Below are 18,246 nucleotides of genomic sequence, written 5' to 3'. Positions count from 1 at the left end.
AGGGAGTGTGCAATTGGCATGCTGACTGCAGGAATGTCCACCAGAGCTGTTGCCAGAGAATTTAATTTTAATTTCTTTACCATAAGCCGCCTCCAACGTCGTTTTGGAGATTTTGGCAGTACGTCCAACCGGCATCACAACCACAGACCACTTGTATGGCGTTGTGTGGGCGAGCGGTTTGCAGATGTCAATGTTGTGAACAGAGTGTCCCATGGTGGTGGTGGGGTTATGATATAGGCAGTTATTAGCTACAGACAACAAACACAATTGCATTTTATCAATGGCAATATGAATGCACAGAGATACTGTGATGAGATCCTGAGGGGACATTGTTATGCCATTCATCTGCCGCCATCACCTCATGTTTCAGCATGATAATGCACGGCTCCATGTCGCAAGGATCTGTACACAATTCCTGGAAGCTGAAAATGTCCCAGTTCTTCCATGGCCTGCATACTCACTAGACATGTCACCCATTGAGCATGTTTGTGATGCTCTGGATCGATGTGCATTCGGAAAGCATGTTCCAGTTCCCGCCAATATCCAGCAACTTCGCACAGCTATTGAAGAGGAGTGGGACAACATTCCACAGAACATAATAAACAACCTGATCAACTCTATGCGAAAGAGATTTGTTGCGCTGCATGAGGTAAATGGTGGTACACGCATCAGATACTGACTGGTTCTGATCCACACCACTACCTTTTTTAAGGTATCTATGACCAACAGATGCATATCTGTCTTCCCAGTCATGTGAAATCCATAGGTTAGTAAATGTTTTCAATTGACTGATTTCTTTATATGAACTGTAACTCAGTAAAATCTTTGAGATTGTTGTGTTTATATTTTTGCTTAGTATAATACACATTCACTTTCTGAGACATGTTTTTGGTTCTAAAGGTTGAACATTTATGAGGGGCAATACATGAATTTACGCAATGATACTATTTTATGGTCCATTGCTCGAATAGGCCATCTGGCGTAGTCTTCAATTGAATCGGTAATTTCATGGTTACAAGACATATGTTCTATTCACACCACAGAGATCAATGCAAAAGGTGTTATCCTGAAGGCCTTTGAACAGTACCGGCTGAAGACCTGTATCGACTTCAACCCTTGGGAGGGAGAGCAGAACTACATTTCCATTTTCAAAGGAAGCGGGTACTGTAAGCTGTTATGGACTGCTCTGTTTTTATGTTGATTTATAATGCTTCTACATTGTGTTTTCAAGATACTGAACATACATGACTGCATAAAATATATATACAGTACCAGTCTAAAGTTTGGACACTTACTTATTCAAGGTTTTTTTTTGATTTTTACTATGTTCTACATTGTAGAATAATAGTGAAGACATCAAAACTATGAAATAACACATATGGAATCATGTAGTAACCAAATGTGTTAAACAATTCAAAATATATTTTATATTTGAGATTCTTCAAAGTAGCCCCCTTTGCCTCGATGACAGCTTTGCACACTCTTGGAATTCTCTCAACCAGCTTCACTTGGAATGCTTTTCAAACAGTCTTGAAAGAGTTCCCACATAAAAAAAAGAGTTCCTTCAAAAAGAAAAAGAGTTCCTTCACTCTGCGCTCCAACTCATCCCAAACCATTTCAATTGGGTTGTGGTTGGATGATTGTGGAGGCCAGGTCATCTGATGCAGCACTCCATCACTCTCCTTGGTCAAATAGCCCTTACACAGCCTGGAGGTGTGGTTTGGGTCATTGTCCTGTTGAAAAACAAATGATAGTCCCACTAAGCACAAACCAGTTGGAATGGTGTATCACTGCAGAATGATGTGGTTGCCATGATGGTTAAGTGTGCCTTGAATTCTAAATAAATCACTGATAGTGATTTGGAATCAAAAATCTAAAATTTGGACTCATCAGACCAAAGGACAGATTTCCACCGGTCTAATATCCATTGCTCGTGTTTCTTAGCCCAAGCAAGTCTCTTCTTCTTATTGGTGTCCTTTAGTAGTGGTTTCTTTGCAGGAATTAGACCACGAAGGCCTGATTCACGCAGTCTCCTCTGAAAGTTGATGTTGAGATGTCTGTTATTTGAAATCTGTGAAGCATTTATTTGAGCTGCAATCTGAGCTACAGTTAATTCTAATGAAGTTATCCTCTGCAGCAGAGATAACTCTGGGTCTTTCCTTTGGCAGACCTTATGAGAGCTTTCATCATAGCGCTTGATGGTTTTTGCTACTACACTTGAAGAAAATTTCAAAGTTCTTGACATTTTCCGGATTGACTGACCTTCATGTCTTAAAGTAATGATGAACTGTTGTTTCTCTTTGCTTATTTGAGCAGTTTTTGCCATAATATGGACTTGGTCTTTTACCAAATAGGGCTATCTTCTGTATACCACCCCTACCTTGTCACAACATTGGCTCAAATGCATTAAGAAGGAAATAAATTCCACAAATGAACTTTTAACAAGGCACACCTGTTAATTGAAATGCATTCCAGGTGACTACCTCCTAAAGCTGATTGAGAGCATGCCAAGAGTGTGCAAAGCTGTCATCAAGGCAAAGGGTGGCTACTTTGAAGAATCTCAAATATAAAATATATTTTGAATTGTTTAACACTTTTTTGGTTACTACATGATTCCATATGTGTTATTTCATAGTTTTGATGTCTTCACTATTATTATACAATGTAGAAAATAGTAAAAATAAAGAAAAACCCTTGAATGACTGGTACTGTGTATATATACACTACCGTTTAAAAGTTTGGGGTCACGTAGAAATGTCCTTGTTTTTGAAAGAAAAGCATATTTTTTGTCTATTGAAATAACATCAAATTGATCAGAAATACAGTGTAGACATTGTTAATGTTGTAAATGAATATGACTGAGAAACAGACGCCTCACAAGTCCTCAACTGGCAGCTTCATTAAATAGTACCCGCAAAACACCAGTCTCAACGTCAACAGTGAAGATGCGACTCCGGGATGCTGGCTTTCTAGGCAGAGTTCCTCTATTCAGTGTCTGTGTTCTTTTGCCCATTAATCTTTTTATTGGCCAGTCTGAGATATGGCTTTTTCTTTGCAACTCTGCATAGAAGGCCAGCATCCCGGAGTTGCCTCTTCACTGTTGACGTTGAGACTGGTGTTTTGCGGGTATTATTTAAAGAAGCTGCCAGTTGAGGACTTGTGAGGCGTCTGTTTCTCAAACTAGACACCCTAATGTACTTGTCCTCTTGCTCAGTTGTGCACCGGGGCCTCCCACTCCTCTTTATATTCTGGTTAGTGCTAGTCTGCTCTGTTCTGTGTTGAACTATACTAATGACAAAATGTGTGAATGGTCTCTGTGTTACAAATACCTGGGTCCAACATTTTTTTACAATGTATTAAAACGTTGTACGAGATCTTCAGTTTCTAAGAAATTTCTCGCATGGAATAGCCTTCATTTCTCAGAACAAGAATAGACTGACGGGTTTCAGAAGAAAGGGCTTTGTTTCTGGCCATTTTGTGCCTGTAGTTGAACCCACAAATGCTGATGCTCTAGATACTAAACTAGTCTAAAGAAGGCCAGTTCTATTGCTTCTTTAATGAGAACAACAGTTTTCAGCTGTGCTAACATAATTGCAAAAGGGTTTTCTAATGATCAATTAGCCTTTTAAAATGATAAACTTGGATTTGCTAACACAATGTGCCATTGGAACACAGGAGCGATGGTTGCTGATAATGGGCCTCTGTACGCCTATATACATATTCCATTAAAAATCTTTAGTTTACAGCCACAATGGTCATTTACAACACTAACAATGTCTACACTGTATTTCTGATCAATTTTATGTTATTTTAATGGACAAAAAAATGGGTTTTTTTTCCAAAAACAAGGACATTTCTAAGTGATCCCAAACTTTTGAACAATAGTGTATATATTTTATTTTGGAAGGATGTTCCCATGGAAATAAAAGTTAGGCTGTAGTATAGCCTTTGAGTTTGTAATATATTAACGCTTAACAATGTTTTCTGGTTGTCTCTTTTTCAGTTGTTTCTCATCTGTGGGTAACCAACATGTGGGGAAACAGAGGTTGTCCATCGGGACCAATTGTGACCGCATTGCAACCATCGAACACGAATTCCTCCATGCGCTGGGTTTCTGGCATGAGCAGTCACGGTCGGACCGCGATGACTACGTCACCATCCTGTGGGACCACATCTCTGAGGGTACTGAACCTCTAAATACAGTGAGGGAAAAAAGTATTTGATCTCCTGCTGATTTTGTACATTTGCCCACTGACAAAGAAATGATCAGTCTATAATTTTAATGGTAGGTTTATTTGAAAAGTGAGAGACAGAATAACAACAAAGAAAAATCCAGAAAAACGCATGTCAAATATGTTATGAATTGATTTGCATTTTAATGAGAGAAATAAGTATTTGACCCCTCTGCAAAACATGACTTAGTACTTGGTGGCAAAACCCTTGTTGGCAATCACAGAGGTCAGACGTTTCTTGTAGTTGGCCACCAGGTCTGGACACATGTCAGGAGGGATTTTGTCCCACTCCTCTTTGCAGATCTTCTCTAAGTCATTAAGGTTTCGAGGCTGACGTTTGGCAACTCGAACCTTCAGCTCCCTCCACAGATTTTCTATGGGATTATGGTCTGGAGACTGGCTAGGCCACTCCAGGACCTTAATGCGCTTCTTCTTGAGCCACTCCTTTGTTGCCTTGGACGTGTGTTTTGGGTCATTGTCATGCTGGAATACCCATCCACGACCCATTTTCAATGCCCTGGCCGAGGGAAGGAGGTTCTCACCCAAGATTTGACGGTACATGGCCCCGTCCATCGTCCCTTTGATGCGGTGAAGTTGTCCTGTCCCCTTAGCAGAAAAACACCCCCAAAGCATAATGTTTCCACCTCCATGTTTGACGTGGGGATGGTGTTCTTGGGGTCATAGGCAGCATTCCTCTTCCTCCAAACACGGCAAGTTGAGTTGATGCCAAAGAGCTCCATTTTGGTCTCATCTGACCACAACACCTTCACCCAGTTGTCCTCTGAATCATTCAGATGTTCATTGGCAAACTTTCGACGGGCATGTATATGTGCTTTCTTGAGCAGGGGGACCTTGCGGGCGCTGCAGGATTTCAGTCCTTCATGGCGTAGTGTGTTACCAATTGTTTTCTTGGTGACTATGGTCCCAGCTGCCTTGAGATCATTGACAAGATCCTCCCGTGTAGTTCTGGGCTGATTCCTCACCGTTCTCATGACCATTGCAACTCCACGAGGTGAGACCTTGCATGGAGCCCCAGGCCGAGGGAGATTGACAGTTATTTTGTGTTTCTTCCATTTGCGAATAATTGCACCAACTGTTGTCACCTTCTCACCAAGCTGCTTGGCGATGGTCTTGTAGCCCATTCCAGCCTTGTGTAGGTCTACAATCTTGTCCCTGACATCCTTGGAGAGCACTTTGGTCTTGGCCATGGTGGAGAGTTTGGAATCTGATTGATTGATTGCTTCTGTGGACAGGTGTCTTTTTTTACAGGTAACAAGCTGAGATTAGGACCACTCCCTTTAAGAGTGTGCTCCTAATCTCAGCTCGTTACCTGTATAAAAGACACCTGGGAGCCAGAAATCTTTCTGATTGAGAGGGGGTCAAATACTTATTTCCCTCATTAAAATGTAAATCAATTTATAACATTTTTGACATGCGTTTTTCTGGATTTGTTTGTTGTTATTCTGTCTCTCACTGTTCAAATAAACCTACCATTAAAATTATAGACTGATCATTTCTTGTCAGTGGGCAAATGTACAAAATCAGCAGGGGATCAAATATTTTTTTCCCCTCACTGTATATGGTAACCCTAACCATAATGCTTACCCCTAACCCTCTGACCCCAAAATGTAGGGGTTAGGGTTATGGCTAATGTTAGGGTTGTACCAGGTAAGAGCTGTCAAATACACAAGCAGCTCCCGGCATTATATCTAAAGCGGACATTGCCATTGGCTGCACGAAGTTGCATTAAGAGAGCCATGCAGCCTTGATTACAAGTTCGACTGTAATGTGAGATGTAATCTACACCTTGATTGTTTAGTTAAATGTTTTTCGATTTGAATGTCATTATTTCTATATAGCCTATACTTTCTCGTTCTGAACTTCTGACGCGAGTGGGACGGGTGTGGCTTCGTGACAATAACCACACGAGCAACAGCTCTAATTTGACAGCTCTAACACAGTTACACCAGCTATGCAGGTGTCGGATATCGCCGATTAACTCTTGATCTGATTGAATCTAGGCTATTCCCACTGGGTAAAAATGGGTTTAATCAACATTGTTTCCACGTCATGATGTTGAATCAATGTGGAAAACTGATTGAATTTGCAAAAAGTCATCAACGTAAGTTTACTTTTTTAACCTAACTTTTAACCTAAATCCAATGACATAGTGATTTCACGTTAGTTGAAAATTCATCCAAATGTAAATCAAAACTAGACGTTGAGATGAGGTCTGTTCCCAGTGGGTTGTTTCTTACTGTACATGCCTGCATGTATTTGTCATCAGAACATGGTGATTGGATTTCTCAGAATAACATATCCTCTAATCGTCTGGACAAACAGTAATCTGTTTTCTTCCCACATGCATATTACAATATGTCAACATGACAACCAAAAGTCAGATTAGCATTAGCCTGACCAAACAGACCCACCCACAGTGTACACTAGTTGTTCATTAATCTTGACCTTTCCCAAGAGCTATAAGCTATGTGATCAGGACAAACAAATGTCTTATTGCGCTGATCGACTGCCTAATCCTCTCAAACAGGCAAAGGGCACCATATAAGCATCAACGGAAATTTAAAGTGAAATTTGAGATTAGTGCATGGTCTAAGTCATTAATATCAAGTCATTAATTTCATGTAATTGAAGATGAAAGAGCAGCGACATGATTCTTAAGATTCCAACCAGCATCTTGTCATCCACATGAAGCCCTAACCCTACAGATCTGCCATTGGAGACATTCTTTGTCTCGCTAACATTTTGGGGTTGAAGGCTTATTACACTACATGTCAACTCTGTCAATTCAGGAGACGAATTGAAATTCCAAGGCTAGATTTGAAGAAGTGAGTAAACTGGCTGATTTGAACCCTCCAACCCGGCTGAACTCTCTCTCTCCCTCACTCCCCCCCACCGTCTCTCTCTCACCCCCCCCCCCCCCCTTCTCCCTCAATCTCCAGGTAAGGAACACAACTTCAACACGTACAATGACACCACGTCCAGTTCTCTGGGTGTCCCCTACGACTACGGTTCCATGATGCACTACAGTAAGACTGCGTTCAGGAACGGTACCGAGCCCACAATCGTCACCAAGATCCCCGCCTTCGCTGACGTCATCGGTCAGCGCATGGAGTTCAGTGATAATGACCTGCTCAAGCTACGGCGCCTCTACAACTGTAGTAAGACTCAGTCACTTTAGGCCTCTACAACTGTAGTAAGACACATGCACATTAGGCTCTACAACTGCAGTACGATTCAGTCACTTAAGGCTCTACAACTGCAGTACGATTCAGTCACTTAAGGCTCTACAACTGCAGTAAGGCACAGGCAAATTAGACTGTTCAGCTGCAGTAAGACTCAGGCCATGTTCAAGAGCATCAGTCTGCTCAGTCAGTGATCAACGACTGTCTGAGTAAGACATAGTAGTAAGACATACTCACAGTGACCTGCTGCTCTACCGATTTATTTGATGGAGGCTGTAATTCAGTCAAACCCACAGTGCAGGAGACTTCCTTTGCTGGAATGTCACATCTGTGCTATAAAACGGATATATATATTTGAATTACAGTGATTAGTTAGGTGATATGTTCAAAGCAAAACTCTGGTTGATTTTAATGAAAGGAGGTCTTTTGGAAAACCAGAAACAGCAGGATCTTTCTGCAGTGTATATTTGATTGAGAACCCTAGTGGATTATCAAACGTGGTTGGGTACATGGTACTGCATGGGTACATGGTAAACCTAGATAAAAACGTTTACAGCAGGTCAAAGTTTTTCTATGATTGCTGTTCAGCTGATGGCGATTGTATATATGTGTCCTTTGATCCAGCACGCTCCTCCACTTTCCTGGACACCTGCGACTTTGAGAGGGAGAACATCTGTGGTATGATCCAGGGGCCGGGGAACCAGGCAGAATGGACCAGGGTGACCCAGGCGCCCGGCGGGCCCAACACGGACTACTCCAACATGGGCAAATGCACCGGTGAGCACCCCCTCAGTACACACCAACCACAAAACAACACTATCAACCTCCCATCCTCAGTACCTGACAGGGCAGATCACTATCAGCTCTATTCTTATTTTACAGTCCAAAGGGTGATCAAAGGTCCAGCTACAAATAAGACCTAGAGTTGTCCCTGACTATGTTACCTGGTTAGTAAAACTCTGAGCCCTATTTATAGGCTAAAGTTATAGGCTGACCCTAATAATCCAATGGAAAATGTATACTGATGTCCGTTGTTCACAGGCTCAGGCTACTTCATGCACTTGAGCACTGCCACAGGCAAACCAGCAGACACAGCCAGGCTGGAGAGCAGACTGCTCTACCCCAAGAGAGGCTACCAGTGCCTGCAGTTCTTCCTCTACAACGGTGGTGGTGCCAACGATCAGCTGGTGATCCTTGTCCGAGAGTACGATGAAGCCCACCCCAACGGGACCCTGCGTGTTATTCAGCCCATAGTTGGTAACATCTCTAACATATTGTCTCTAACATAGCTAACATCTCTTACATCAACCTATAGACATTCAAATAATCTGCTATTAGTTTAGACCCATCATATTGGTTTTTCTTAACTTGTATAATGTGTATAACATATGATATACTGTAAATTCTACACAAAAATATTCTCTGTACTGTAATTATAAACTTAATGGTTTCCTCTTTCTCCCAGCACCACCTCAAGACCTATGGCACCTGCACCACGTGAGCCTGAACGTGGTCAAGAAGTTCCGGGTGGTGTTCGAGGGCATCAAGGGTGACGCCCCCTCCACAGGTGGTCTCTCCCTGGACGACATCAACCTCTCCGAGACTACCTGCCCCGACCACGTGTGGCGGGTGAAGAACTTCAGCCACATCATGGAGACCACTCCTAACGACAAACCCATCTACAGCCCCCCGTTCAAGTCCAGAGAGGGCTACACCTTCCAGATGGGGCTCTACCCCAGTGGGAAGGAGGGCTTCCCAGGGGAGCTTTCTGCCTACGCCCACCTGGTGACCATGACCGGTGACACGGAGGTGCGGAAGTGGCCGTGCCCGTGGAAACAGATGACCATGATGCTGTTCGACCAGAACCCAGACATCATGAGGCGTATGAACAACCAGCGCAGTGTCACCACCGATCCTACTAAGAAACTCAGTGGTCAGTCCAGGTCCAGTATTCATTAAGCATCTTAGAGTGGGAGTGTTGATCTAGGATCAGGTTCCCCCTATCCATGTCATCTTTTTCATTATTATCTGAAAGGCTAAACTGATCCTAGGTCAGTACCCTTCTGAAATGCCTAATTAATATGGACCAAGACAAGTGCAGAATGATTGTCTAATTAATGGAATTAACATTATTTTCTGAGATGTTCCACCTGGTTTTGCATTGACTTAAAGTAGTAGTCTTCTTATTTCATAGATGAAGTCATGTAGTGTATATTGAGAAAGATCTGTGTTTTTACCTTTCAGAGACTTCAGAGCTGTTCTTCTGGGATGACCCTCGTAAGGTGGGCGTTGAAGTGTCAGAGGCGGACGGGACCAAATATTTTCGTGGGCCGGGTGCCGGGACAACCACGTACCTCACCCATGGCAGGGCCAAGAGCAGGGACTTCATTAAGGGGGGAGACGCCATCTTCCTGCTTACCATGGAGGGTAAGAAGTTCTGAAACGTTACCCTGGTCCCAGATTTGTTTGTGCTGTATTGCCAACTCCTATGGTCAGTCATGACAAAAGTTAGCCTAGTTCCAGATCTGTTTGGTCATTGTCAGTGGTGTAAGTAAAAATACTTGAAAGTCATTTTGGGGGGTATCTGTACAACTTTTTGTATTTCTACTTTTACTTTTGATACATAAGTATATTTTAGTAATTACATTTACTTTTGATACATAAGCATATTTAAAACCAAGTACTTTTAGACTTTTACTTAAGTAGTATTTTACTGGGTGACTCACTTTTACTTGAGTCATTTTCTATTAAGGTATCTTTACTTTTACTCAAGTATGAAAATTGGGTACTTTTTCCACCAATGGTCATTGTTGCGTTTGACACAATCACACACAGATCTGGGACCAGGCTAGTGAAAATACCTTTTTAGCAAAAACATGCTAAAAGCATTCTCTACATTCTCTGAAAGCATGATACATTGTCTCTCTGTTTTGCATAACCATGTTAAAATATACTCATCTGTATGATCCCACCAGTGGAGGCTGCTGAGTGGAGGACGGCTCATAATAATGGCTGGAACTGAGCGAATGGAATGGTATTAAACTATGTGTTTGATGTTTTGATACAATTCCACTCATTCCTCTACAGCCATAACCACAAGCCTGTCCTCCCCAATTAAGGTGTCACCAACCTCCTGTGGATCCACCATCATATCCCATTAAAGCCTAGATTCAATCAGATCAAGTGTTAACTTGCGATAGCCGACACCCGCAAGTTGGCGTTTCGGCGGTGTCAGAAGTGTTACTGCGTTAGAGCTGCTGCTCGTGTGGTCATTGTCACAAAGCCACTTGTCCCACTCGCGTTAGAAGTTCTGAATAAGATAGTGTAGGCTATATAGAAATAATGACACTCAAGTTGAAAATCATTAAACAAAATAAAGAGGATTTCAGCCTAATCAATGTTTAGATAACATCTCACATTCTATTGCGAACTTGTAAATAAGGCTGCATGGGATTTCTCTTAATGCTACTCTGTGCAGCCAATGGCAATGTCCACTTTAGGTATAATGCCAGGAGCCACAGCGGTCCACAGCAGTTCCACGCCCGACACCGCCAAAACAACCGCTATGCAGTGGGTCAGCTAGCCCTTACACTGCCTTGTTGATTATCATCACACTCATTCCAAAAATTTTCCACCTATTTTAAGGTTGGCTTTGGGCAAAAATGCAAAAATAATGGCTTTAAACTATATAACTGATCAATCCACCATCACACCTGGGAATTGAATGCTTAAACCCTCAAATGTATGAATAAGATATTTGGCTACAGAAGTGCCATTCTTACCAACCTCTACAGCTTCCATCCAAAAACAAATCCTTTGAAATGATGTCAACACATACTGGAGGAGTTACTGGCTAGCTACAGTGGCTAGCTTAGCTAACGTACTAGCTACGCTGGTCACGGTGCGCATGACTAGAATGACACCGACGAACCACCAAAGGAACACCTCATTTCTGTTTGAAAATTGAGAAAGGAGCGGTGTTGGACTGTTATTCGTGGCCTCGACTGTGATGTCCACATCACGTCATTTATTACCAATTCACACCCATTCACCATTTCTATAATCAATCATGCTATCCCATCCGTGTCTGTAGGCCAACATTAATTTCTATGTTAGTACTATGTGTACTGTACCTCCTCATCTCATTCTCATTACATACATGCCTCTCCCCCCTATCTCTGTCTTCAGATGTGTCACATCTTACGGTGACCCAGCCCGTACCCTCCTCCACATTGCCACCAGTCACCACGGTTACCACCGCCATATTGCCACCTACTGACCCCTGCACTAAGGTCACATGTGGGAATGAGGGAGTCTGTGTGGTGGATGCTGGAAATGCTCTTTGCAGGTGAGGACACTTTATTATCGAGGCTTGTCGCGTACACAATACAATGGTCTGAAATTCAATCATCCATACTGAATTCTCTTTCGCTCTGTTCTTCTCTCTGCATTGATAACCACAGCTTGATTCTCTCCTCCTTTTATTATCTTGCTCCAGCTGTGTAGATACAAATGATTCCCTCTGTTTCCTCAGAATGCTCAGTCTTACCCTTTACACACAGCCCAGCATGCAACACTGGTTGTATAATGATATCATTACAACCAGTGTTGTCTGTGTATTGACTCCCACTTCCTCCCCCTCTATATAGGTGTGCCGTGTTAGAGCTCTTTGTCTCTCCCTATCCAGATGTGCAGTGGGTAGATTGGTGACTCTCTGTCTCGGTGCCTCTCTAGGTGTGCAGTTGGTGATGACTGGTGGTACTATGGAGAGAGTTGTCAGTATCAGGGTTCCACCCAGGACACGATGACCACAGCGCTTATAGCCTCTTTCTCTGTGCTGGGTGGCATGTTGGTGGTGACTGCAGTCAGTGTGGTGTGTGTGAAGAGGAAAAACAAGAACAGCGGAGGTGGAGGAGACAGGGGCATCACCATGTCCAATGTCACCGTCACAGGAATGTAATGTTTTTTCCCTGACAGAACCAAAACTATTAATGGCCAGCATTAAGTAGATGCAGAAGTTAACTGCAAAAGCTACAACTCCTTCAAATATAACATTACAAAAGATCTACTGGAAATTCCACATCCCAATAATTATCTGCCTATCAGCCATGTATTCTGATCAGCCTGTTCATTTGACATGATTTGTAGTTTTGTGTATGTAAATCTCCAATTATTTGTTTATCTGTCTTAAATCAGATTACTTTTGTGTTAAATTTTTATTTAATTTATGTTTAAAAACTTGGGAGGGGGAAGTGCTCTACAAGCCTTTTTTTTTTTACCTCTCCCGCACAGGTTATTTTCATTTACCTTAAAACATCCCATTGTTTTCTATTTTCTTGTGTGCAAATAAAATAAAATCATAAATATGCTATGAAGTGTACGTACAGTATTGTTTAGGGCATATGCTACATTAGTGTTGCTGTCATGTCATTTTCATCATATCAGACCCTTAATAGTTTTAAATGGAGATAATTATATCTGAAATGTTTATTTTTCTTTAGTTGCAGTCATGGAATGGAAGGCATTAGGGGCATAACTATAATAAGTGGTTCTATAGTTAGTCTGATAAGAAATGAATGAGATGCTAATATAAACATTTGACAATATCGACCTCTTCTGGTCATAAGTTGCACATACACCTGTATGAGTTTCAAATTAGGGCTCTATTTAATAAGTAGCACTGAAGTTCTGTGCTGTAGCCGGATTGACATTTAGAGTCAATGTTCCCGCGTTAGCAGACACGGCCTTCACAGTAAATGCTACATATGTCAGCTCAATTGGAAATTACCTTTCAATTTCAAGCGTGCTATAGAGCCGAACTTCAGCTATACAGATTGAAGAGCCCTTACTCAAACTAGAGCTATAGTATGACAGGTACAACAATAGAGATTATTAACCTGCATTTCTGGATAACAGTAATGTAAAAATGGTACATTAAATTGTATTGTAAAGTCTAATTGAATGCTATCAGCTATACTTCTGGCTGTTTTTTGGTTTATATTAACTTAAAATTGTATGACCTTTGCAGTTGCATCTGCAAAATACAAGAGGACCATACATTGAAAAAGGGGAGGAATGCTGAGAGAAATGATTGTATATCAGTTACACACGTGTGTCAAATGCACACAGAAGAGAATAAAATTTGACCGCAAAATATAAAATACCACTAGAACAACAAAGCTTACAAATGTAAGATTTATTATACCAAAGACAGGAACGTTTGTGTGGTTTACTTTCCATGTGGATAATATAACATTTGTTTGCATTACTGAACTGGACACAGTCATGCCGGTGATAACAGTTAGGCGGGCAGTGGGACGGAATACTGTGTGTATGTATTATGTGTGTGTGTGTGTGTTGTGAGCACAGTAGAGGGAGTGCTGACTAACCAAGATGTAAGTATCAACAGAACTGAATGAAAAGAACCATGGTGAATTGTGTGTGCTTGTACTGTATAATAGGGTGGGTGTACTGTGTATGCACATATCTGTGTGTGTATTGAACATGTCTCTGAGTGTATGTGTCCACGAGAAAAAGGTGAGATCTCCAAAATGGCGAAACCAGGTCTGACCCACACCCCCAAATCCGTCCACAGACATACGGGTACACAGTTCCTTTAAAAACATCAGTATTTCTCTTATTTACAATCATTAGGGGGAAAAAAAAATCACAATTTCTCTCAGAGAAGATTAGTAAAAGTGACTAGGTCACCATAAAGAGTATGCAACTCCTAAGAGTTAGTCTTTCAAATTTCTACAAAAATGTCTATGCCTTTTGTACAGGCCAAGAGCCATGATTTAGTGAAGAAATACAGTTTTATTAAATGCCCCATCTACAACAGTTAAGCGTGGTATTATTGGTGTGTACCATTCAAATGTATTTCATTGATAATAAAAAAGATTGTGTTCTCCATGTTTCATTTAACAAGGTTTTTTCAGCAACTTAATTTTCTTTACATTAAAAGATATGGTAAGTACAAAAACAACGGAATCATATCCATAGCTGTGTGTTGTGATAGGCTAACCCTTTTGCAGAGAGACTAGTGTTGATTACATAGGTACTCATTGGTTCGTTGTCTAATGCAAAACAACGTTCCGTACAGTCTGTCTGTGAGTAGTAGTGGAACTACTTTGGACCATAAAAGGTGTGTCCATAAGTAGGATACCCAATAGGGTTGGGTTATCTTAAAGGGCTCATTTGCTTATCCTATTCTATAGGCCACTTTGGGGAAAGGGGTGGAGCAGGTTACAGTGCTTGGTACTCCAGTGCTGTGGTCTCAGGAAAGGGGTTGAGTGATTGTAGTCTGTAGACATCTCAGCAAGGTGCTGTTTTTCAGATACATAGGTTACTCAGCTAGACCGAAGACTCTGTAGCGATTCTCCACTGTAGGGATTTCGGGGTGTGTCCTAGTTCTCTGCAGAAACATAGTGGTAAATTGTTGTAGATGCAGTAGAGGGTGTGTCCTAGTAGTCTGCAGGCTGGTCGGGGCTAGGTGCTTTCAGTTGCTTCTGCTGATGCTGCTTCATGATCTCCTTGACCTCCTCCACCAGCTCTGGAGGGATGATGAACTGGTCGTCCGGGTCGGGCTGGGCGGGGGCCGTGAAGTATCCCCCTCCCTTCTTAGATGGGGCGTCTGCTGCCACCTCGATCAGGTTGTGGCTCTTCTCCTGAGGGGCCACAGAGCCGTTCCCCCTCCTCTTCCCCATGGCCTTCCCGTCATCACCCGGTCTGCCGCAGCCTACTGACCAGCCCTCCTCTCTATCCTCCCTCATATCCGCCAAATCCGTCCAGCCCGTTGCCTCCCCCAGGGTCAGCTCCACCCCTTCCTCCAGGGGTTCCGGGGTGCAGGGTGGAGGAGGTGGAGGGGCCAGCAAGCGTTCCCGTCCTGACGATGATAAAGAGGCCTCAACCCTAAGGCAGTGGATGTCGGCCTCCACCTCCACTCTGCTCCCGTTGGAGAATACCCCGGCGATGGGCTCCTCGTCCTCACTGTCCAGCCCGTTGTCAGATAGTGCGCTGGAAAAGGTGGCGCTGGACAGCTGCCTCTGGAAGGATCCGGTCAGACAGGCAGGGTGGAGAGCACAGCAGCCCCGGGCAGGGAGCTCCGAGCCTGGGTGAGGGTAGGGGCAGGGCTGGGCGGCGTGCTGGGCCTGGAGGGAGAGCTGGTGGGCCTGGTGGTGCAGGTGGAGCTGGTGGGGCTGTTCGTGCAGCAGCCCCAGGGAACTCTGAGGAGGCTCGTCAGAGGAGGCCGTGGATCCCACCTCGCTGCTCATCTCACTAGTACTGATCTCACTGCTGATCTCACTACAGGAGGACGGGGGGACAGGGAGGGAGCCATCCCCTGTGGGTCGCTCCTTTATCGACGAACCCCCCGAAGAGGGGTAGCCGCCCAATCCAGGGCTGGGGGGCGGCTGGGGATGGTCTCTGCAGCAGCAGCAGTCCTCACTCACAGAGAGCTGCACCACCACGGCACAGAGACTGTCGGTGCAGCCGTAGCCCTGGGCCAGTGTACACAGCTTCTTGGCTGCAGCCAGGCCATCTGGGACGTTACGCACCGCCTCCACCGCCTCCGACGGTGACACGGCATCCCACAAGCCACGGCTTCCCAGGATGAAGAACTCGTCCTGCGGGGTGAGAGTTACCGTGCAGACGTAGGGCCGTGGGATCACCGCCGGGTAAAGGAAGGAATATCCCATGATGCGGGTGGAGTCTGTCACTCCATTCACCTTGTTGTCCTAGAGGAGTAGAAGGAGAAGATGACTTAGATGTCCAACAGAAACCGGTATTCTGCCGTATCCCAACCCCTCGCAGAAACACACACACAGTATGTTTAGAGTGGGAGCTGTTCTAACACATTCCCCCAATCCTCACACATACAGATTAAAGCTCAGGCCAAAATTGTATTAAAAGCGTCATTATGTGTGGTATCAATGACAAACTTGACTTCAAAATCCCATACCCTTCGGGGTTATAGAACTGAACATGAAATGGATTTGACGTGCATCACAAGCATTTGGAGCAGTACTTTAAATTAACATCCTCATATACACTGCCACACTCCCACCCACAAGCAGAATACACTCTTAACCCCTCCTACCCCTCCATACACACACACACTTGTTTTTCTATCCTCGTGGGGACCTACAATTTATTTCCATTCAAAATCCCACTGTGTACCTCAGTGATGATGGCGTTGTGTTGTCTGATGCGTCGGTACTCTTCCTCCAGGCCTACGTTGTGCAGCAGGGAGAGGGGCAGTGGCTTGCCGTCTCGACACAGGATGGCCTGGCACTTGCCCACGTTGGCAGCGGTGAGGGTGAAGCAGCCGCCCGGGTCGGTGGGGTCATGTCTGATGTGGCACAGGGCCGCCGAGCCGCCCAGCTTCTGCCCTGCCGTACCCAGCTTCCTGTGGCACAGAGAGAGAACAGGAGAAGGTTGAATTTCTGATACTGTCTAAATAAGAAGTTGTGTGTATGTGTGTGTCCATACTAACCTCTGCATGACGAGGAAGGTGTTGGTCATGTAGTCTTCTTCACTCTTGGTCTTGTGTAGCTCCTCGGCCAGCACATCGTTCATGGTACACTGCAGCAGGTAGGGCACTTCCACGTTCCTATCTCCATCAAACACCCCATAGAGGGCCTCACGACTCCCACCGAAACTGTTCACCGACAGGGCAGCCACACACAGCCTGGGAGAGAGAGAGAGAGAGAGAGATAGGAATACACGTGCAAAACATTAATAATATTCCCTTGAGGATGTTGAGAGTTTAAGACTTACTGTAGCTCCACAGCATTGCATCTCTCTCACATCTGTCACACACACAAACGCATGGACGTGTGCATGCACCCACATCCCCAGCCTCTTATGTTTCACACACTAACTCTACTGCCCCCACATTGACCTCACCGACTGACGTGTTCGTCTTAGTCGCCATGGTAACTGTGCTTGTTTTTCCACACATGAAAGCTCTCCCATGGTGACCCATATGGTTCACACATGATGTGTGTGTATCATGTAGCCTTGTGTATGTTACTCACTTGTTCTTGACACCCGAGGCTTCTGTGTAACCATGACTCCACACAGCCGGCCCACCCGACGCCTCATTGGTTGAGAAAGTCGGGGGTGGGTCGATGCGGAAACAGCGAATGTTACTGCAACAAAGAGGAGAGAGGATACTTAATAAAAAGAACACAGTGTGGGAACACAGATGAATACAGGTACACAGACAAACTAAAGAATTCAATTCATCTTTACTCACAATTTGTCTACACTAATAGAAGACTTACTTGAGTTGTTCCAGGGTTTTGTGGTCCAGGTTGAGGCGAGGGTTGCCACTCAGGTCCAGCTCCTGGAGTTTAGGAGGCAGGATCTCAGGCAGGCTGATCTCACGCAGCTCATTACAGCTCAGATCTACACACTGTGGAGAGGAGAGGGTTAAAACACACAGATATATACAACCATCCTCACACGCACACATGAATATACATGCATTCACACACACGCGCGCACACGTCCTACCTGCCTGACTGTCCTACCTTCATCTCCATAAGCTGCATGACCTCAGGGAAGACTTCTATGGTGTTGGAGTGGGCGATGAGTGTGTGCATGCGTCTACAGTTCATGATGGTGGTGGGCACCGTCTTGAGCCTGTTCCCACTCAGGTCCACCTCCTCCAGCTCCTCCAACTTTGCCATTTTACTACAGAGGACGAAAAGTCAGTGAATATGTACCTAAAAGAGACAGTATATTGTAACTGTGGTAGAAAAACAAAAAAGAGAGTTACAACAGTTATTTTATGTGTGTGTATGTAT

At 44.0% G+C, this 18,246-nt stretch overlaps 2 protein-coding genes across 2 annotated transcripts in view; one reads left to right on the top strand and one right to left on the bottom strand.

Annotated features, from left to right (window-relative positions):
* The window catches only part of mep1bb (meprin A subunit beta b), a 15,686-nt gene extending 2,880 nt beyond the window's left edge, over positions 1–12,806 (top strand). The window contains exons 6-14 of the mRNA XM_029705117.1: positions 1,044–1,161; positions 4,004–4,182; positions 7,193–7,411; positions 8,060–8,212; positions 8,477–8,692; positions 8,901–9,368; positions 9,680–9,862; positions 11,624–11,783; positions 12,170–12,806. Of these exons, the coding sequence (XP_029560977.1) occupies positions 1,044–1,161; positions 4,004–4,182; positions 7,193–7,411; positions 8,060–8,212; positions 8,477–8,692; positions 8,901–9,368; positions 9,680–9,862; positions 11,624–11,783; positions 12,170–12,395 (1,922 nt within the window). The 3' untranslated portion in view covers positions 12,396–12,806. The remainder of the gene's footprint in view (positions 1–1,043; positions 1,162–4,003; positions 4,183–7,192; positions 7,412–8,059; positions 8,213–8,476; positions 8,693–8,900; positions 9,369–9,679; positions 9,863–11,623; positions 11,784–12,169) is intronic.
* Positions 12,807–13,616: 810 nt separating this feature from the next.
* Positions 13,617–18,246, bottom strand: part of LOC115157133 (PH domain leucine-rich repeat-containing protein phosphatase 1) — an 81,941-nt gene continuing 77,311 nt past the window's right edge. Inside the window, exons 12-17 of the mRNA XM_029705116.1 lie at positions 17,971–18,133; positions 17,722–17,852; positions 17,473–17,586; positions 16,929–17,123; positions 16,613–16,841; positions 13,617–16,170 (exon numbers count right to left, since the gene is read on the bottom strand). Coding sequence (XP_029560976.1) covers positions 14,899–16,170; positions 16,613–16,841; positions 16,929–17,123; positions 17,473–17,586; positions 17,722–17,852; positions 17,971–18,133 — 2,104 coding nt within the window. The 3' untranslated portion in view covers positions 13,617–14,898. The remainder of the gene's footprint in view (positions 16,171–16,612; positions 16,842–16,928; positions 17,124–17,472; positions 17,587–17,721; positions 17,853–17,970; positions 18,134–18,246) is intronic.

Source organism: Salmo trutta, chromosome 21, assembly GCF_901001165.1.
Source record: "Salmo trutta chromosome 21, fSalTru1.1, whole genome shotgun sequence".
In the NCBI taxonomy this organism is placed as follows: Eukaryota; Metazoa; Chordata; class Actinopteri; order Salmoniformes; family Salmonidae; genus Salmo; species Salmo trutta.
This window is presented reverse-complemented; position numbering and strand designations above follow the sequence as displayed.